The 22401-nt window shown below is 43.7% G+C and overlaps 1 protein-coding gene across 2 annotated transcripts in view; it reads left to right on the top strand.

The window, feature by feature from the left end:
- PXDN (peroxidasin) overlaps positions 1-22401 on the top strand; it is a 419029-nt gene that overhangs the window by 294574 nt on the left and 102054 nt on the right. For both annotated transcript variants that reach the window (XM_033936817.1, XM_033936816.1), the window contains 2 exons: positions 16549-16657; positions 17291-17448. In XM_033936817.1, coding sequence (XP_033792708.1) covers positions 16549-16657; positions 17291-17448 — 267 coding nt within the window. The remainder of the gene's footprint in view (positions 1-16548; positions 16658-17290; positions 17449-22401) is intronic.

Here is a 22401-nt window from a genome sequence, read left to right as displayed (position 1 = left end):
TGCACAGCTTTGTCAGCAGACAAGCGGCCGTGTTCCAAGTGCTGCAGGGCGTGAGAGAAAGGAGCAGGAGCTTCAGACTCAGTCTCTTTAGAGTCTTCCAGGGTGGGAGAACAACAAAAAGCCTGGCCTACAAGGAAAAGATCCATTTCAGAGGCGCTCAAAATGAGGGTGCAAAACGCAAGTACATAGAAGCGGCGGAGGCCCAACCACCCCAGTTAGGGGTCTGCAGGATTCCTTGGGGCCGCCTTTCCAGGGGTTTTTAGACTTTTGTAAGTCTCTTGTGGAAAGCCTGTTTGACAGGTTCTGGGAGCTCTGTGCTGCTTGCAAGTGCACCTACTCTGGCACAGGGTGAGCTACATCCCAGGTAGGCTTTGTCTCGGAGCAAGCTGACTCCAAGTGTCGGTGACATGTCTGCCACTGTTTCTCATGTCATTTCGGACACTGTGAGCTGACATTGGTTCCTCAACAGCCCTCCACCCCAAGTGTTCCATTATGAGTGGTACAAACACACAGACTACCTTTTTTCCCAGCATTGACCATTGGTGTCTCTAGAAGGCTCCCTAAATGTGGCAAAAACCATGTTCAAGCTTTATCCTATGGATCCAAACTTCACAGCTAAAGGTGGATTCCATGGTAGATCAAGTGACTAAGCATACCTCCCTTCCTAGTAAGGGAGATGTGATGCTGAAGGCCACACAAGATCGCAAGGTGGATGTGGTCCTTAAAAGATAGTTTCAAAGTGACATCAGTTGCCTCCTTGATGGCGTAAGCCTGTCAAACCAGGTTGTGGCATAGTCCTTCGGAGCTGGAGGATGTCTGTCCCAATTTGATTAGGGAAGGAGTGGATTATGTGACTGGTGCTATTTATAACATCAGAGTCATGAGCAATGTATCGGCTTAAGCCATTTCTGCCTAGCGGATGCTCTGGATTAGGCAGTGTGTGGGTGATTCAGCCTCCAAGGCTAGGCTACTCTAAATAAATTACCCTATAAGGGACAGATGCTTTTTGGCAAAGGCTTGGACGGCCTTATGGCTAGTGTGGTGGATCGCTGTCCCAAATCTCTATCAGACAACAGAGTTTAACGTTCTACCAGGGGCAACAGAGGCATTTTTTGTTCCTCTCAGAGATCCCACCAGTTCTCCCCCAGTTCCTCTTCTCAGAAACCGTTTCCAAGGTCCAGAAAAAGATTGACAACTACAAACGCCAGTAACCCTCAGGATTGTGTGGCGGCTCAGCTACCAAAAAGTCACAAGGACACCAGGATGAAGTGCCAAGCATCCTCACCTTGACAGGAGACTGTTGGCTTTCTGGAGGGAATGGGAACAGATATCTGGATTCTGAGCATTATTCGGGAAGGTCACAAGATCAAGTTTCTTGCTCCCTGCAGATCTATTCCTCAACTCCCCGTCTGGACAGCAAGAAAAGGAGACTAGGGTCTGAGCAATGGTACGACAACTCTTAGACATTCATCTTAAAGAACCAGTTTCCAAAGACAAATTGGGCTCCAGCAGATATTCCATATACTTCATAATGTCTAAGGCACAGATGATTGGAGGCCTATCCTGGACCTAAAGTCTGTAAATGAGGCACTGAGAGTTCCACGCTTCCACATAGAGACAGTCCGTTTAGTCATCGTAGTGGTGGCTCTGGGAGACTTGCTAGCCTACTACTACCAACCCCCAGGGCAGTCCGAAGAAATTGATGGAGAAATGACGGACGAGATTAAACGCAACTGCAAGGGAGGCAACACAGTTATCATGGTGACTTCAATTATCCGGGGATAGACTGGAACCTAGGCACCTCCGGCTGCAGTAGTGAGACCAAGTTCCTGGATGCTGTAGGGGATTGCTTCCTGGAACAACTTGTCAAGGAAAATACGAGAGGAAATGCAATTCTGGTCTTAATTCTAAATGGACTATGAGGACCGGCGCAAGGTGTAGAAGTAGAAGGGACACTGGGAAGCAGTGATCACAATATGATCCGCTTCCACCTGGACACAGGGGCAAAACATCGATCCAGAACAACGGCCACAGCACTGAACTTCCGAGAAAGGAACTACAAAGGGATGAGACTCATGGTGGGGAAGAAGGTTTTAGAAGAGGATAAGCACTGTAAAAACGCTAGAGCAAGCATGGTCCCTTTTTAAGGACACAGTCATCGAAGTGCAAAATCTAAATATACCATGTATCAACAAGGGATCCAAGAGGAAAAAGAACAAAGAACCGGTGTGGCTCACTGTAGCAGTGAAGGAAGCGATCAGAGACAAGAAGACTTTGTTTAAGAAATGGAAAAGGTCAAAAACAGACGAAAACTGGAAAAAGCACAAACAGCATCAAAGTAGGTGTCATAAGGCAAGGACTGTTGCAGAATGGGACTTGGGGGTAATCATCAGTGAAGACATGAAGACTGCCAATCAAGTGGAGCGGGCTTCATCTAAGGCTAGGCAGATCATAGGATGTATATGTAGGAGTTTCGTCAGCCGCAAGCCTGAAGTCATTATGCCATTGTATAGATCCATGGTGAGGCCTGGAATACTGCGTATAATTCTGGAGGCCTCATTACCGCAAGGATGTACTGAGGCTTGAGTCAGTCCAGCGAATGGCCACCCGGATGGTCTCGGGACTCAAGGATCTCCCGTACGAGGAACGGCTGGATAAATTACGGCTATACTCACTCGAGGAACGCAGAGAGAGGGGAGACATGATCGAGACGTTCAAATACCTCACGGGCCGTATCGAGGTTGAAGATATCTTCTTTTTCAAAGGTCCGACGGCGACAAGAGGACATCCATGGAAAATCAGGGGCGGGAAATTGCACGGCGACACCAGGAAATACTTTTTCACCGAAAGAGTGGTTGATCGCTGGAATAGACTTCCACTTCAGGTGATCGAGGCAAGCAGCGTGCCTGATTTTAAGAAGAAATGGGATCGTCACGTGGGATCTCTGCACAGAGATAAATAGGGGAGGGTCATTGGGGTGGGCAGACTAGATGGGCCGCGGCCCTTATCTGCCGTCTTTTTCTATGTTTCTATGTTTCTAAGGCAGTAAGAGGGGCCAAATGAGAAAAAATAAGGGAAAAAATAGCCAAGGAGGCAAAAAACTTCAAGCCGTCCTTTCGATATATTAATGAGAAATGACCCACAAAGGAAGCGGTGGGGCCGTTGGATGACCATGGAATAAAGGGAACTGCTAAAGGAGGACAAAGCTGTCGCCGATAAACTGAACACATTTTTTGCGTCTGTATTTATCAAAGAGGATATATACAACATACTGGAAGCCAACAGGCTATACGCAGGAAACTATGACAGGAAACTGACTAGAAGAGGTATGCAGGCAGATTGATAGGCTTAAAAACAATAAATCCCCAGGACTGGATGCCATCCAACCGAAGGTAATCAAGGAACTGAAAGGGGCTATAGCTGAATTGCTTCAACTAATAGCCAATCTGTCGATCAAATTGGGAACGATTCCAGAAGATTGGAAAGTGATGAATGTTACGCTGGTTTTCAAGAAAGGTTCGAGGGGATATCCGGGAAACTACAGACTGGTCAGTCTGACCTCGGTACTGGGAAAGATGATAGAGTCGCTGATAAAGGACCGCATCATTGATCACCTTGACGGACACAATCTGATGAGGACCAGCCAGCACGGCTTCAGCAAAGGAAGATCTTGCTTGACGAACTTGCTGCACTTCTTCGAGGGACTAAACAGGCAGATAGACAAGGGTGACCCGGTCGACATTGTATATCTGAATTTTCAGAAGGCGTTCGACAAGGTTCTGCATGAACGACTTCTTCGAAAAATTGCGAGCTATGGAATTGAGGGTGAAATACTCATGTGGATTAAAAACTGGCTGGCGGATAGGAATCAGAGAGTGGGGGTAAATGGACAATATTCAGACTGGAAGAGTGTCATGAGTGGACCCGTGCTCTTCAACATATTTATAAACAACCTGGAAATTAGTACGAGTGAGGTGATTAAATTTGCAGACAATACGAAGTTATTTAGAGTAGTGAAGATGCAGGAGGATTGCGAAGACCTGCTCGAGAAATGGGTGACGGCATGGTAAATGAGGTTTAACGTGGTGATGCATGTCAGTAACAAAAAACCCCCTGTGACCTTCTCTTTTCTTCTGTTTCTGTGGAGTTTGATTGCTTTGGTACTAACTGAAAAGGGAACTATTTACTGCTGAAGGGGAGGAGTTGAGAAATTTGAGTGACATCCTTCTGCAAAGTTCCTGACTAATGAAGGACAACAGCTTCAGTACAGAATCCTATATCTTATAACAGAAAGAAGATTACTGAGGTAAGAACCTAATCTTCCATTTGCATTGGGGTTTATTTAACAAGTAATAACAAAAAAAAAGCATACAGTCTAAAGAAAATCCAATGTATTGTTTCTCAGAAATATCTTTTAATCTCCTTTTTTCTTTATAGGTCACAGTTTCAACAAATTTGCAGTTCAGAGGAAAGTACTTTACCCCTTTTAAAATTTACTGGGGCCTTTAGTGTCTTATATGAACTTGTTTTCTAAACCCAGCTGCAAAATGCTTCTACTCCTTCCTGTAAATAAGAGGGAGTAGGGCTTCTCATCTTCTAGGCTGTACCTGCTTAATTTCAGGCCTACCTCTCCCAAAATATTCAAAGTGAAAAAAATTAGAAAAAGAAACAATATCTTTCAACTTCTGAGCTGTTATGAAAATGAGTCCCTTTTAAGAAAATTTAGTCCCTACTACTACTATTAATTATTTCTGTAGCGCTACCAGATGCATGCAGCGCTGCACAGTCACAAAGAATAAGAAAACAGCCCCTGCTTGAAAGAACTTACAATCTAAACAGGCAAGACAGACAAACAGGATGTCATGGATACAGTCAAGAGGAACGGTCAATCAGCAGGCTGGGTTGGAGGGCAGGGGAGTAGGGTTAAGGAATTGAAAGCTATATCAAGTCTTGATTTTAAACAAGGGGAAGGGGCTGAAGTCTGTATTATTGTATCTTTTCATGCACAGGCATTTTTAGGGTATGGAAGGCTCCTCCCTCTCTATCTTTCTCTCTCTCTCTCTGTCACTTCTCCACATTCAGTGCAGACAGCTTTCATGTTGGCAACTACAAAAATATCTTCAGCTTCTCTTGCCTATGCTGGCAAAACCTTGCTCTTGCTCTGCTGGCATGTTGCCTCTATCCCTCCCTTCCTCCCTCCCACCACTGGGGAAAATGAAAATAAATGAACAAAGTGGGAAGGCCTCCATCCATAGCAATGAATAATGGTTGCCAGCCTCTCATAGGTTTTCCCCCTTCCTTGTCAGTCCTTCAAAAGAAAAGAAAAACAGCTCACTGCCTTTAGCAGCCAGCTTCTGTGAACTTCATGTCTATGTCTGCAACCAGGCTCAAAGGTATCTCCTCTTCTGTGTCTACTTCCATTTTCTCATTTTCTTATTATGGCTAATAGGACAGGGTAACTGGAGGGATCTCAGAGAGTCTGTTTCCCCTTCCCTGTGGGCTGCTTTTACCCTTTTCCTGGAGTGGGGCAGGAAGAGAACTGCTAAGTCACAGGACTTTTATCATTGGTCTCAGGTAGGGTTACCATATGTCCAGGTTTCCCTAGACAAGTCCTTTTTCCCATGCCTCATCGGGCATCTGGGTGGCTTTTCCTGTAGCCGTCTCTTTGTCCGAGTTTCACCATTTGGGGGGGCGATGTCAGAGACTTGATTTACTAAAGAAATTAGCTGAGTCTGTACCCTGATGCTCTAAGTCAGAGGTTGTCATTTTAAGGCCCACAGAGACCTGGGCAGCCTGCGTTGCAGTCTAGGCTTCCATCCTCCCTCCCCTCCCCCACTCCATGGGATCCAACACTTCTTCCCAGCAGCTGCTTTTTCACTCTTCGGGCCTTAGTAGCAGAGGGAAAGCTTCTAGGCTGCCAAAGGCAACGTGTTTACCTCACTCACGCTGCTGGCGTCCCAAAGAGTGAAAAAGCAGCTGCCAGGAAGGAGAAGGGTGAGCAAGTACCAGATCCCTTGGTGAGGGGGACCATAGGGAAGAGTTATTAGAGAAATGTTGGACCGTAGGAATGGGAAGGAAAAAAGACATGCCAGACCTCTAGGGAGGGAAGGGTAGGACAGAGATGCCAGACCATGGTAGGGAGATGGAAGAAGTTAAGGGAAGGAGAGAAGATGAGGTACCAGACCACAAGAAAGAAGAAAGGGAAAGAGAGAAATGTCCGGCTACTGGAGGGGGGAGGGAAGGAGAGAGAGAGATAGCAGACTGTGGGAAGGAGAGGAGAAAGATGTCAGACCACCAGAGGGGGAGAAAGTGAGAAGAGAGATACTGCACAGGGATGGAGTGGAAGGGGAGAAAGAAGGAGGAGGTGGTAGATAGAGATGGGAGGGATGAGGAAGGGAAGAGAGATGGAAAATATTGTGATGGATTTATTATGACAGGGATTGCCATACAACTTATTTTGAGGAATTGTAAAAATTGTGATCGGTTAAATTTTACTTTTTGGTGGGAATCTCTATGTCATACTTTTAAAATGAAAAGTAACAGGGTCATATAGGAAATTTATGGATGTTTAGGAGCCATTGACAAAATTCTGCAAGGAATTGATTGTTGATTTTACCCTTTGATCATACACATCCAGGGTAGGTGGTTAGCCTCTTGAGCAGGTGGTAGTTTTTCGGCTAGCGCAGAGGTAGTGCATGATTAAAGTCGCACACGCTAAAGCTGCTAACGCGGCTTCGTAAAAGGAGCCCTTAGTGATTGAAATATGTTAGTTTATGAGAATTTACATCTGCTGTTAATTTTTATTTATAAAAAATTTATATACCGCATACAACTATGCGGTTTCCATATCACAAGCATAAAATCTTGTTTCCCTCTAATTATCACTTATTTTGAACTTTTCAGGAGGAAATTAATTTGTTTCTATTTCTCTGGTGTTGCACTGCATGCAGAATCTGGCATCTTAGGGTTTCATTTGTGTATATTAGGGCTTTTAGTTTGTGGTCCTTTGCATAGGGTTTATCTGGGTTCTGCATGTGTGAACAAGGCCAGGTGTTCTGGGAGGAATAAATGTCAAAAAGTATTATTGGGGTCATGACCTAAAGTAGAAACATATATGTCATCTCTCCATCACCCTTTTGGACCTAAAATGGTCCTCACTTAAAAATTAGCGAAGATCGCTGCTCCTAAGTGCAAAGGTGCACAGCACGCACCAGGTCAGCTTAGGTCATGCCGGTCACCTGTTCTACTGGCATGTTCTGTGCGGCAAGCAAAAGCTCGATTGGGTTAAGACGACCCTCCTCTCTCCTTTTCTCTGACCTTGTGCACAGCTTTACAAAAAAAGTGAGTACAAGTTATTACTTAAGAGAGAATGCTTTTAAGAAAAATAGAATGCTCATATTTATCATGAACAAAATATATAATTATTGGTCTCCACCCCAGTTTATCTTCCTAGTGAATGCTATTTTGTGTTCTTTATTTTAAAAGGAGAGAGTTTTTTTGGGTTTTTTTTTAGCAATATGAACTGGTAGACTTTTGCCACTCAAAATTGGTTAGTCATCTTTTTTTTCCTGTGATGCAATCTTGTCCAAACACAGTCCACATTGGAATTTCTATTAATTACATTGATTTGAACTTCAACACTTGTTTGTCTTAGGGCTCCTTTTACTAAGCTGCGATAGCGGTTTTAGCGCATGCTTAGCACATGCTGAATTGCCATGCACGCTAGACTCTAATGCCAACATTGAGCTGGCGTTAGTTCTAGCTGCGTAGCGTGGGTTTAGCGCGCGCTAAAATTTTGCGTGTGCTAAAAACGCTATCGCAGCTTAGTAAAAGGAGCCCTTAATCTAGCTAGGGATTAATTTTCATTATTTCCTTTTAAATGTCTGACATGAATGCTAAGCAATTCACTGAATTAAATTGGAGGGGGTCCTGCCTAGACCCAGCTGGCCTCAAGTTGATTTCAATTTAAAGAAGTCTTCTGTCAGGACCAGGTCCTAGTCTTTGTCTGGCTGGCTTGGGCTCAGCTCCTTTCCTCCTCTGACCTCTTTCCTCCCTCCCGGTAGGTCCTGGCTGGCCTCTTTTCTTTCTTCCACTCCTCAGGCCTCTACGGCTGCTGTAAAAATCCTTTGTGCGTTTCTTTTATTTTTTAATCAATAAAATGTAGAATAATTGAATATTTTTTAGGCGGTGGGAAGAGAGAGAGAAGAACATGCTATATGGAAGGAGGTAGAGAATAGAATTAGTGAAAGACTGAGTTATAAGAGAATGGGAAATGAGTGGTATGGTGTAAGAGAAATAGAAAGTAAAAGAGAGAAATAGAAGACTATAGAGCAAGAATGAATGAAGAGAGGAAGAAAAATAAATTGAAGAATGCTGTAAGGAAAAAAATATGAAGTTAGAGATGGATGTAGTAGAAGAGATGAAGAAGACAGGAGGAGAGAGAAAAATGATAAATGAACACAAAACCCTGGCATGAGACTAGAGAAGACAGAGGAAAGCAGAAAGCAGAGTTTGGGACCAACATGGTTAGAAAAACTAAATGGCTAGACAACAAAGGTAGAAAAAAAGAATTGTATTTTTAATTTTGAATAAAGTACAAAACTCACCAACTGAAAGTCTGATAAAATCATGAGTGCAGCACAAGAAAGGAATGGGGGGCACTATGGAAGGCAACTCGCACGGAATACAATTATAGCTTGCTACGGCCTGACTGCACACAGCTGGCAACTGCCTAGGGGAGGAGCAAGACCAGCGGTATGCCTAGTAGCAGGGCCATGTGTCCTCATTTTTGTCTTCACAAATATGGTAACTCTAGTCTGAGGGACTATCCCCTATTTTCAACCCTAGAATCATAATGAATTATCTTAGGGACATACTCCCAAAGCTTTTCATCTTGAAAATAGCTTTCTGAATCTAGAGATTAATTCCCCTTGCCTTCTCATAAGATAATATGGATTTCTACTTTCAGGGATTACTTCTCCTTCCTTTTTCCCTTTGGAGGAAAGGCAAGAGAGAGGAGATATTATAGAGACCTTTAAATATCTATGTGGCATAAATACACATGAAGCGAGTGTCTTTCAATTGAAAGGAAACTCCAGAGTGAGAGAACATAAGAACTGCAACTGATGAGTCAGACCAGTGGTCCATCATGCCCAGAAGTCCGCTCATGAGACGGCCCTCTGGTCAAAGACCAGCACCCTAAATGAGACTATTCCTACCAGCGTGCGTCCTTGTTCATTATGAACTTGTCTAACTTTCGAGGGTGTTTTCCCCTATGACAGACTCTGGAAGAGCGTTCCAGTTTTCTACCACTCTCTGGGTTAAGAAGTTTAATGTAGAGAAATGTAAAGTCTTGCATGTAGGAAACAGAAACCCGAAGTACAGCTATACGATGGGAGGGCTGGTAATGGGTGAAAAGGACTTGGTGGTAATAGGGGACAACACAATGAAGCCGTCAGCACAGTGCGCAGCGGCCTCTAAGAAGGCGAATAGAATGCTGGGTACTATCAATAAAGGTATTACAACCAGAACGAAAGAAGTTATCCTGCCGTTGTATTGGGCGATGGTGCACCCGCATCTGGAGTACTGTGTCCAATATTGGTCACCGTACCTTAAGAAGGATAAGGCGATACTCAAGAGGGTTCTGAAAAGAGCGACACGATTGATAAAAGGTATGGAAAACCTTTCATATGCTGAAAGATTAGAGAAACCTGGGGTTTTTTTTTCCCTGGAGAAGCAGAGACTTAGAGGGGACATGATAGAGACTTACCGATTATGAAGGGCATGGAGAAAATGGAGAGGGACAGATTCTTCAAACTTTTGAAACTACAAGAACAAGAGGGCATTCAGAAAAGTTAAGAGGGGACAGATTCAGAACCAATGCTAGGAAGTTCTTCTTCCACCCAAAGGGTGGTGGACACCTGGAATGCGCTTCCAGAGGATGTGATAGAACAGAGTACGGTTTGGGGTTCAAGAAGGGATTAGATAATTTCCTGAAGGAAAAGGGGATAGAAGGGTATAGATAGAGGATTACTATACAGATCCTGGACCTGATGGGCCACCGTGTGAGCAGACTGCTGGGCGTGATGGACCTCTGGTCTGACCCAGCAGAGGCACTGCTTATTTCTTATGTTCTTAACTTCCTTATGTTCATACAGAATCTATCCCCTTTCAATTTTAGAGAGTGCCCTCTCGTTCTCCCTACCTTGGAGAGGATGAACAACCTGTCCTTATCTACTAAGCCTATTCTCTTCAGTACCTTGAATGTTTTGATCATGTCCCCTCTCAATCACATCTATTTGAGGGAGAAAAGGCCCAGTTTCTCTAATCTTTCACTGTACGGCAACTCCTCCAGCCCTTTAAACATCTTAGTCGTTCTTTTCTTGATCCTTTCAACACGGTGTCCTCCTTCATGTACGGTGACCAGTGCTGGATGCAGTACTGTACCGGGCACACCATGGCCCGGTACAGTGGCATGATAACCTTCTCCGATCTGTTTGTGATCTCCTTCTTTATCATTCCTAGCATTCTGTTCGACCTTTTCGCCGCCACAGCACATTGCGTGGATGGCTTCATCGACTTGTCAATCAAAACTCCCAAATCTCTTTCCTGGGAGGTCTTTCCAAGTACCGCCCTGGACATCCTGGATTCGTGCATGAGATTTTTGTTACCTACATGCATCACTTAACACTTTTCCACGTTGAACCTCATCTGCCATGCTGATGCCCATTCCTTGAGCCTGATTATGTCACGTAGCAGATCTTCACAATCCTCCTGTGTCTTCACTACTCTGAATAAATTTTTATTGTCCGCAAATTTATTCACCTTACTTATACCAATGTCCAGATCGTTTATAAAGATGTTGAAGAGCACGGTCCAAGCACCGAGCCCTGCGGCACCCCACTGGTGACGCTCTTCCAGTATTGTCCATTTACCCCCACTCTCTGTTTCCTATGCTCCAGCCAGGTTTTAATCCACGTGAGTATTTCACCCTTGATTCCATGGCTCACAATTTTCCCAAGTAGGCGTTCAGGCGGAACCATGTCAAACGCCTTCTGAAAGTCCAGATATACAATGTCGACTGGGTTGCCCTTGTCTATCTGTCTGTTTACTCCCTCAAAGAATTGCAGCAAATTCATCAAACATGATCTGCCTTTGCTAAAATCATGCTGACTGGTCCTCTTCATCCTCTGTCCATCAAGGTGATCAATGATACGGTCCTTTATCAGCGACTCTACCATCTTTCCCGGTACCGAGGTCAGACTCACCGGTCTGTAGTTTCTCAGATCTCCTCTCGAACCTTTCTTGAAGATCGGCATAACATTCGCTACCTTCCAGTCTTCCAGAATCTTTCCCAATTTGATCGACAGATTGGCTATTAGTTAAAGCAGTTTAGCTATAGTCCCTTTCAGTTCCTTGATGACTCTCGGATGGATGCCATCCGGTCCCAGGGATTTATCGCTTTTAAGCCTATCAATCTGCCTATACACCTCTAGACTGACCGTCAATCCTGTCAGCTTTCCGTCTTCGTTTCCTGCATATAGCCTGATGGGTTCCGGTATGCTGTGTAAATCTTCTTTGGTAAATACAGACACAAAAAAATGTGTTCAGTTTGTTGGCAATTGTTTTGTCCTCCTTTAGCGCTCCCTTTATTCCATGGTCATCCAACGGTCCCACCACTTCCTTCGCGGGTCGTTTCCTCTTAATATATCGAAAGAACGGTTTGAAGTTCTTTGCCTCCTTGGCTATTTTTTCCTTGTAGTCTCTTTTGGCCCCTTTTACTGCCTTATGGCAGCTGCGTTGATGTTTCTGCTTGTTCCAGTTTTTGACCTTTTCCATTCCTTAAATGAAGTTTTCTTGTTTCTGATCGCTTCCTTCACCTGTACAGTGAGCCAGGGTTCTTTGTTATTTTTCCTCTTGGATCCCTTGTTGATACGCAGTATATATAGATTTTGCGCCTCGGTGACTGTGTCCTTAAAAAGGAACCAAGCTTGCTCTAGCGTTTTTACAGTGCTTATCCTCTTCTTCCCTACCATGAGTCTCATCCCTTTGTAATTCCCTTTTCGGAAGTTCAGTGCCAAAGCTGTCGTTTTGGACCGATATTTCTCTCCTGCGTCCAGATCGAAGCGGATCACATTGTGATCACTCTTTCCTAGCTTCCATCTACTTCTACATCTTGCAGGCCATTTAGAATTAAGTCCAGAATTCCATTTCCTCTAGTATTTTCCTTGATAAGTTGTTCTAGGAAGCAATCACCTACAGCATCCAAGAACTTGGTCTCTTTAACGCAAACGGAGATGCCTAGGTTCCAGTCTATTACTGGATAGTTGAAGTCACCCATAATAACTGCATTGTCTCCCTTGCAGTTGCGTTTAATCTCTTCCGTCATTTCTCAGTCAAAGGAAACAGAAATGAAATTGTAATCATTTGCCATTGAGTTCTTGCGCCGTTGGTGATGGACAACATTTCGGGATTGTTTTGGTGTGTGCTCAGAGATGGTAGTTAAAGAAGGTGTGGTGACACTGTGTGGGAGTTTTGAAGGAAATGCTGGACAGTCGATTCCCTCTAGCTACAGAATCCAATATTCTAAGGGAACAGATCAAGCCTCCCACCATCTTTCGAACTGTCATCAACACCATTGCAGGAAACACCGGTGTGGGTGATCAAATCCCTGTTGAAAGACTTTCTGTGGTGCCCTGGCTATTAGGATCGCTTGAAATGTGCTGGGGCAGCAGAGTTGGGAATTGGCAGCCAAGTAATAAGAACAATTCAAGCCAGACTTCAGTTAGACTTATTTAATCTTTGATTTTTTGTTTCAATTATTCCAATTTATGAATATTTTAAATTTATTCCTTTATTTTTCATCCCTATTCTTTTTATTATTTGAATTTCTTGAAATTCTATAGTTTAACAGTTCCTCTATCATTCCATTTTTTTCCTTTCATATTACCTATAATTAATTTAGATGTTATTTGCATAGATTGTCTATATAAAGTTTGGAAATACCTATGGAAAATCTATTTCTAATGCTAACAATTCTTTCTATTCTGTATTCTGTCATTGTTAATTCTGTCTTTACTGTATTCCTTTCTTTAACCGCCTAAAACCGAAAGGCATTGTGAAGTATACAAATAAATATTATGTTATGTTATATTAGTTTATTATAAGAATTAATTCAGTAAATTACAAAGAAAAATAATTTAGTACAGCTGGTTAATATATAACTGTAGTCAATTAGATATATTTGCAAAATCTGATCACATATCAAAACATTTCTCTGCCCCTCTAGCCTTCAGTCTTATTATTCTATGTTCTCCTAACTTAAAGCACATTAGTTCCTCAGTTATATATGTAACTAAAGACTATTTACTGTAATTTTCACGCATATAACGCGCATACGTGTATAACACGCATATGCGTATAGCGCGCGGGTCCAAACCATTTGTTGTAAAAATTTTTTATATAGCACGCACACGCGTATACCGCGCATTGCTGCTATACCTCCTCCCGCCACTCCCTCTTTACTCCCTCTTCTGGCCTGCGAACCGGCATCCTCTCCCCCGCTCGCGTCACCCCCCTCCCCCGCGATCCTACATCCCCCCCAGCAACGCAAAGACATCAGTCACTTACCCGATTGGGCACCGGCACCAGCACCAATGCACAGGACGAGCCAGTGCCCGAAGATCCTTCCTCGTTGGGCTGGGCTGGGCTGGGCGGTGCGAGGGAGATCCTCCCTCTTTCCTGTGCCGGGCTGGACTGGGCTTTGAGCATTTGCGCATGCTCAAAGTCTTCGGGTCTCGCTCTCTCCGAGATTCTGAATCTGAGAATCTCAGAGAGAGCGAGACCAGAAGGCTTTGAGCATGCGCAAATGCTCAAAGCCCAGTCCAGCCCGGCACAGGGAAGAGGGAGGATCTCCCTCGGACCGCCAAGCCTAGCCCAGCCCAACGAGGGAGGATCTTCGGGCACTGGCACTGGCACATCCTGATGCATTGGTACTGGTGCCGGTTGCCCAAACGGGTAAGCGACCGATTGTCTTTGCGGTGCTGTGGGGGATGTAGGATCGCGGGGGAGGAGGGGTGACGCGGAGCGGGGGGGAGGATGCCGGTTCGCAGGGGGGATGCCGGGATCGCACTGAAAAAAAAATTTGTATAACGCACTCACAACATATAACGCACATGGTTATACTCGGTTTGTAAAATCGTGTATAACGCGCGCGTTATATGTGTGAAAATACGGTAATTAAGTCAAATAACCTATGGGCTCCTTTTATCAAGGCGTGCTACGGGGGTTAGCGCGTCGGACATTTCATCACACGCTAACCCCCGTGGCAGCCTAAAATCCTAACGCCTCATCAATGGAGGTGTTAGGTACTAGCGCGGCAGGCGGTTTAACGCGCAGTGTTCTGCGCGTTAAACTGCTACCGTGCCTTTGTAAAAGGACCCCTATGTCATCATTGCATAGTCTTTGAGGAGGGAGACAGAATACACTATACCAACCATTCTTCATCAATTGGCTTTTCTGTGCTTTACATAACATAACATAACATTGTGCTTATCGACCACATAACCAGAAGTTAAATGCGGTTTACAAAAAGTTATAAAAGTAAACATGTTACATGAAATAAGATGATTCGTTAAACAGTCAAATATTTAGAAAAAGATAGGTCTTCAATTGTTTTCTAAAATGGCCATAGGAATGGCCGATAGGTTGTTGCACATACCTGCCACTCTCCTTTTCCAGAACCTGTTTCAGGTCTGGGTCACTATGGACCTCACATCTAGGCAAGTCATGTTATTCAAATAATCATGTCTTCAGCCCCAGTTCTTGCATGAATCAGCTACATTGGGTCCAATTTAAACAAGTGATCATGCCAAAGAGCATCTGCTAGTCTGAAAAACAGCCAAATTATGCCAAGCAAAAGCCTGTCAACCATCTTAGAGAGAGACTACTTTGGTTGTCATCCATTTTAAAATTAGAATATGTTTCTCTAATCCTGTTATCCCCAATTCATAATGATAAAATAATATAATTTTAAAAATTGTTCCTAACACACCTAGGTGCTTAGGTTCTCTTACAGAATAGGCTTTTACTGCATTGCCTTGGGCCGCATAAGTGGAAGAGCCCAGTTAAGAAACTGCCCCATAGTTTATCTACTTTTAATTTTTATTTTCTGAAAGGAATTTAAAAAAAAAAAAACTGCTTACAAAAAAAATTACAGTACAAGAAGTATAGAGGGGCATAATCGAAAGGGACGTCCATCTCGCAAGTCGTCCAAAGTAAAAAAACAGCTTAAGACACATTTTCAAAAGATACGTCCAACTTTTTTTTCGTTTTCCAAATCGTCTAATTATGCGTCCTGCCGATCTGATCGTCCAAGCCACTAAATCGTCTATCTTTATACCACATTTCCGTCCAACAAGTTTCAAGTTTATTAATTTTTAATATACCGACCATCAACTGGTATCTAGCCGGTTTACAATAAAATGATAAAATAAGAATAGGAGAAATGCTTATAAAAAGTAATACTTATGAAAAAGAGGGGATGTGTACATAAAGGACTTTAGACAATAACAAACATGTCCAAAACGCCTAGAACAAGCCCTGTTGGATGTGGGATGGGTCTGCAAAGTGATGGACTGCACACCCAGACATGCCACCTAAATAGTGGGGTTCCTTACAGGGCACTGGTGTGAACTTCATAAAAAGGATGTCGTGTCTACTCCTCCCTACAGCTCCCTTATAGGTCATGATGAGCCCCCCAAACCACCTCCAGAATCCTCTAGACCCACTTATCTACCACCCCAATAGCCCTTATGGCTGCAGGAGCCACTTATATGCCAGTACAAAATGGTTTTGGGGGTGTATAGGGGAATGCACATGTTTAAGGATCAATGCAGTGATTGCAGGGGCTTATGGGCATGGGTCCTACTCTCCATAAGTCCCTAACCCACCCCCAAGATGACTTAAGCTGCTTCTGGGCTGGACGACTAGGCTTTCCTATGGCAGGCTACCAGGTGATGATGGTCTGGAGGCTGAATTTTCAAGTTATGATTAAAATTTTTATGGGGGTGGGGGGATTGGTGATCACTGGGGTAGTGTGTGGGGGTCTGTTTTCTGTGTTTGCAGTGCTTATCTGGTGACTTTAGGTGGGTTTTTGTGACTTAGACCATGTTTTACATGGTCTAAGTCACAATGTCCAAGTTCCGTCTAGGCTCTGTTGTAAAACTTTCGGTTATAAACGACTAAGTTTAAGCCGGCCCACGTCCCACCCAACTCCCACCCTCGACACGCCTTCTGAAATGCCCCGTTTAGCTTTGGTCGTTCAGCGGCACTATGAAGGCCTAGGTCGTTTAGAAATACGTCCAAAACCCGTTTTTATTATCGGCACTTGGACGTTTTTGAGAAATGTTCGTCCAAGTCCTGACTTAGGCAGGTTTTTGGACGTTTTTCTCTTTCGATTATGAGTCCCATAGTATCTATAATTTGCTTTTATATAACTGAAAATTGTTGAAGTAGTTTTTGCAATACTGTACAACTTTTGTATTCTAGTTCCTGAAGTCAGTCGAAATGGAGATCCATTTGTAGCAACATCAATTGTTGAAGCAATTGCAACTGTGGACAGAGCCATTAATTCAACACGCAAACATTTGTTTGACAGGTAATTCATTTCAGACTTTTAAAGTCCCAATTATTCATTTCCCTCTTCTGAAAAAGTAGATTCAGTACTAATAAATGTGTTTAATTAGTTCCGATAATCTAAAGTGCTTCAGGGCAGAGAGAGAATGTCGGTCTGAATGAATAAAGTTTAACATCTGGCCAGGATGTCATAATTGAAAGAGCAGGAAAGATGATTTTTTTTTTTTCTGAATGGTAGCTGGCCCACTGTGATTCATGTGAAAAATATTCACCTAATAAGGCATTGAGAAGTTGCTTTGGCTGTCAGAAACTACATGTTAAACGTAAGCCAGCTCTGACATGCCATCATTGGATCTATTGCTTTCTTACAATATAACTAAATATAAATTCATTCAGTAAACCGTCTCATGCTATCATTATATTAACTTTTTTTTTTTTCATTTTACTTATTTCTTGACTTATAGTATGGTAGGAATAACGAGCTAAAGGAAAAGGCACAGATTGTCTATGCTTCAGCAGGCCCCTGCTTTAAATTATTAATTGAATGTGGAATTTATCCTTTTCATTTACTACATTTGTATTCTTAGTGTTAATATTCTCTTTCACTGTCTTACATGTTAATGTGAATATGAGGTCTCTTTCAATTTCCTTTTAGTCGACCTCGTTCTCCAAATGATTTGTTGGCCTTATTTCGGTACCCCAGAGATCCTTACACTGTTGAACAGGCACGAGCAGGAGAGATATTTGAAAGGACACTGCAACTCATTCAGGAACATGTACAAGATGGCTTAATGGTTGACCTAAATGGCACAAGTTAGTGCAAATTCATTTTTTTTCTCATGTTTGATATATAAAGGATTCCAAAACAACAACACAAAAAAGTAAAGCAACAGACCCCACAGTGGTAAACCAGTCAAGAAAAGTGGGCCAGATAAAGGCCTTCTAAAAAAAAGGGAAAAATGCCTGAAGAGGTCCAAACAACAATTTTTAATAGGTTAAAAGAGCTCTCAAATTCCACCACCAAGCATATAATGCAGTTGGTTTGTAATAACAGTGTTTGATATTACAGCCACAAAAGTTTGTGCTTCCAAAGTTGTGTACTCTCACTTAATATTTATATGACCTTCATTTACCATAAGATTACGACTCCTGATGCAGGCTTCTAAGTACCGAAACATGGCCCCCATGTTTTGAGTCGTAGTTTTGTGGTGGACTTTGAGAGCTCTCTTAACCTATTAATAAAATTGTTGTTTGGACCTCTTCAGGTCGCTTCCCATTTTTGGGGGGAAGACATACCACTTGACTGGTATGTAAAGGAAGAAATGTGGTGCACTGGCTAAAGGAAAACTCTGATATGCTTAAAAGAATTTTATAAAAATGCATCCTTATATCAGTGGTCTTCAATGCAAGGCCCACAAGCCAATGGTGGCTTGCAAGACACTCTATGCGACCTGCGGATCTGTCCAGGGTTCCAGCCCACCTTGGTGGGATCTGGTAGTTGCTCACACTTCTACTTACCGGCAGCACTGCTCTTTCACTCTTTGGGCAGCCAGTACATAAGAACATAAGAATTGCCCCTGTCGGGTCAGACCGGAGGTCCATCGAGCCCGGCAGTCCGCTCACGCTTCGGCCCCTCAGGTCCAAGACCTGATAGTGCTCATACCCTAAAACTGTCATACGCTTTTCGCTTATGACCTGTAGAGTAACCTTCTATCTATACCCTGTAATCCCCTTCGCTTCCAGCAAGTCATCCAGCCCCATTTTGAAACCCAGTATTGTACTCTGTCCTATTACTTCATTTGGAAGCGTGTTCCAGGTGTCCACCACCCTCTGAGTGAAGAAAAACTTCCTTGCATTCGTTTTGAATCTGTCCCCTCTCAGTTTTTCTGAATGACCTCTTGTTTTTGATGTCCCCACTAGTCTGAAGAATCTGCCCCTATCCACCTTCTCTATGCCTTTCATGATTTTATACGTCTGTATCATGTCTCCTCTCAGTCTCCGCTTTTCCAGGATAAAGAGCCCCAGTTTGTCTAACCTTTCGGAATATGAAAGGTTCTCCATTCCTTTTATCATCCTAGTTGCTCTCCTCTGGACCCTCTCAAGCATCACCATGTCTTTCTTAAGGTACGGTGACCAGTATTGGACACAGTATTCTAGATGTGGTCGCACCATTGCTCGATACAATGGCAGGATAACTTCCTTCGTTCTGGTAGTGATACCTTTTTTGATAATGCCCAGCATTCTGTTTGCTTTCTTTGAGGCCGCTGCACATTGCGCCGCTGGTTTCATTGTTGTATCCACCAATACCCCCAGGTCTTTTTCTAGGGTGCCTTTCCCCAGCACCCTTCCTCCCATCGTATAGCTGTACATGGGGTTCCCTTTCCCCATGTGCAAGACCTTACATTTCTCCACGTTGAAGCTCATCTGCCATCTTTTTGCCCATTCACACAGTTTGTTCAGGTCGCTCTGTAATTCTTTGCATTCCTCAACAGTTTCTACTCTGTTGGAGAGTTTTGTATCGTCCGCGAACTTGATAACTTCACACTTCGTGCCCGTTTCCAGATCGTTAATGAATATATTGAACAGCAGCGGTCCCAGTACAGACCCCTGTGGGACACCACTCGTGACCCCTTTCCAGTCAGAGTAGTGTCCTTTTACTACTACCTTCTGCTTCCTATCCGCCAGCCAATTTTGGATCCATCTGTGGACGTCCCCTTCCACCCCGTGGTTCCACAGTTTCTTCAGCAGGCGTTCATGGGGTACCTTGTCAAAGGCTTTTTGGAAATCCAGATATACTATGTCAATGGGGTTACCTTGGTCCAAATGTTTGCTTATCCCCTCAAAGAAATGCAGTAGATTCGTTTGGCACGATCGTCCTTTACAGAAACCGTGCTGGCTTGTTCTCATCAGTTTGTTTTTTTCTATATGTTCATTGATACCTTCCCTGATCATTGATTCGACCATCTTCCCCGGAACTGAGGTCAAGCTCACCGGTCTATAATTCCCCGGGTCGCCTCTCGATCCTTTTTTGAAGATTGGTGTAACATTTGCTATCCTCCAGTCTTCCGGGATTATCCCTGTTCTCAAGGATAGGTTGCACATATGCCTGAGTAACTCCGCTATTTCGTCTCTGAGCTCTTTCAGTATTCTCGGGTGGATCCCATCTGGGCCAGGAGATTTGTCAATTTTTAATCTATCTATCTGCCTGAGAACATCTTCGAGGCTTTCCTCCATGCATGATAATATTCCCTCTTGATTCCCCTTGAAGATTTTTTCCTGTTCCGGCACGTTGGATTTGTCTTCTTTTGTAAAGACCGATGCGAAGAACTTGTTTAGTCTATCAGCCACCTCTTTTTCCTCCTTCACCACTCCTTTCCTGTCTCCCTCATCCAGAGGTCCCACCTCCTCCCTCGCTGGCTGTTTCCCTCTTACATATCTGAAAAATGGTTTAAAATGTCTTGCTTCCCTGGCTAGTCTCTCCTCATATTCTTTCTTGGCTTTTCTGACCACTCGGTGACATTCTTTCTGATGCTTCCTGTGCTCTTTCCAATTTCCTTCAGTTTTGTCCTTTTTCCACTTCCGAAATGATGTTTTCTTGTCTCCTATCACTGTCTTTACTTCATTGTTTATCCATGCTGGGTCTTTAGTCTGATTCTTATTGCATCCTTTCCTAAATCTGGGTACATATAGGTAAACACGCTGCCTTTGGCAGTCTGGAAGCTTTCCTTCTTCTACTGCTTCCTGCCCGCACAGAGACATGGGTGGCCTGTGTTGCAGTCCGGGGTTCTATTCCTACCACCATCACCCAGAACTTTTCGCTCCCAGCAGCCACTCTTTCACCCTTGGGCTGCCATCAACATGAGTGAGGTAAACATGTTGCCTTCGTCGGCCCGTAAGCTTTCCCTCTGCTACTGCTTCCTGTTCCCACATAGGTGAGAAGCAATAGCAGAGAGAAAGCTTCTGTGCTGCCAAAGGCAGTGTGTTTACTTCATGCTTCCAGCAGCCTGAAGTATGAAAGAGCGGCTGCTGGGTATGAGAAGGGTGAGCAAGCACCGGATCCTGCATGGGGAGGGTTACTAGAGAGATGCTGGGCCATGTGGATGTGGAGGAAAGAAAGAGAGAGCTGCTGGGAAAGAAATGGAAGGGGAAGACAGATGCCAGAGCACAATTGGGAGGAGATACCAGATTACAAGAAGGGGGAAAGGGAAGAAGAGAGATTCCAGACTACTGGAGGGGAGAGGGAAAGAGCGAGAGAGAGAGAGAGAGAGATGCCAGAACAGAGAAGGAAGAGAGAGAGAGATTCCAGACTAAGGTAGGGGGACGGGAAAGGGAAGGACATAGAGATGCCATACCACAAAGGAGGAGGAAGGGAAGGAGGGGAGAGAGATGCCAGACTGTGAGAAGGAGAGGAGAAAGATACCAGACCATGGAAAGGGGAGAAGAAAAGGAAAAAGAGGTCAGGCCACTAGAAAGAGAGGGGGGAGGGAAGGAGAGAGACATTCCAGACTAAGATGGGAAGAACATAGAGATGCCAGATCACAGTAGGGAGGAGGCAGGAAGGAGAGGAGAGAGATACCAGACCACAGGAAGGGGGAAAGGAAAGGAGATACAGTATCCTGGAGGGGGGGGAGGAAAGGAGACAGTTGCCAGACTGAGGAAGATGAGGAGAGAGAGATTATAGACTAAAGTAGGGGAGGGGGGTAGAGAAGGACAGAGAGATGCCAGACCACAAAGAGGGAGGAGGAAAGGGAAGGAGGGGAGAGAGATGCCAGATCACTATAGGAGGGAGAATGCTGCATAGGGATGAGAGGGGTAGAGAAGGGAAGAGAAATGGAAGAAACGCTGTTGAGAAAAGATGAGAATAGGGGAGAAGAGGAAGGAGATGGTACACATGGATGGAGAAGAGGAAGGGAAGGGCAGAAAGGGAGGAAATCGATAGATAGTAAAGGAAGACATGGGAAAGTAGATATATTTTAGAATGAAGCAGAGAAATTGAATAAAGTTGAATATTAAAAGTTAATGCCAAAGATGGATGTAGACTAAGTCAACAATATTAAGGGAAAAAGGTATAAAAAATACCTCAATTATGAAAATGAAAAAAATAAAAAATAGGGAGTGAAAAAAGTCTTGTATGATCAAAGAAACACTGCCCTGGATATGCAATAATAATGATTTGAAAATGCTGTAAAGATCAGCTCAGAGATTACAGAAGGCAAAAACCCCCTTATACCACCTCACCACCCAATCATTGCTGTATCTTCTATACTTTGAAGTATAAATTGTGCTAATTTGTGCCAAATTAATATCAAATCAGTATAAACAAATAAAAAAAATCAAAATTGCTTAGCTTAAAGCTTACTGCTTGATTTGATATTAATTTGAAAAATGAATAGGTTGAAATCCGAGGGCACTTAGTTTATTTATTAGATGTCTGTGTGGAAAACTGTTAAAGGCTTTGCTAAAATCTAAATGCACCACATCTAGCACACACCCTCTATCTCTGATCACCCAGTCAAAGCAATTGATCAGATTTGTCTGACAATACCTTCCTCTAGTGAATCCATGTTGCTGTTCTGTGGTATTGGTATGGCAGATGCTATTTATGATTTGCTCAGGATCATGAGTAAAGTGTCAGCGTATTCAATCTCCGCCTGCAGAATGCTTTGGATCAGGCAGTGGGCGGGAGATTTGACATCTAAGGTCATCTTGAGCGAGCTCTCTTTTAAGAGGCAGATGCTTTATGGGAAAGGACTGGACTTCTTGATG

Source organism: Geotrypetes seraphini, chromosome 3 (assembly GCF_902459505.1).
Source record: "Geotrypetes seraphini chromosome 3, aGeoSer1.1, whole genome shotgun sequence".
NCBI classification, from domain to species: domain Eukaryota; kingdom Metazoa; phylum Chordata; class Amphibia; order Gymnophiona; family Dermophiidae; genus Geotrypetes; species Geotrypetes seraphini.
The sequence above is the reverse complement of the archived record's forward strand: the minus strand, read 5'-3'. Positions and strand labels throughout refer to the sequence as shown.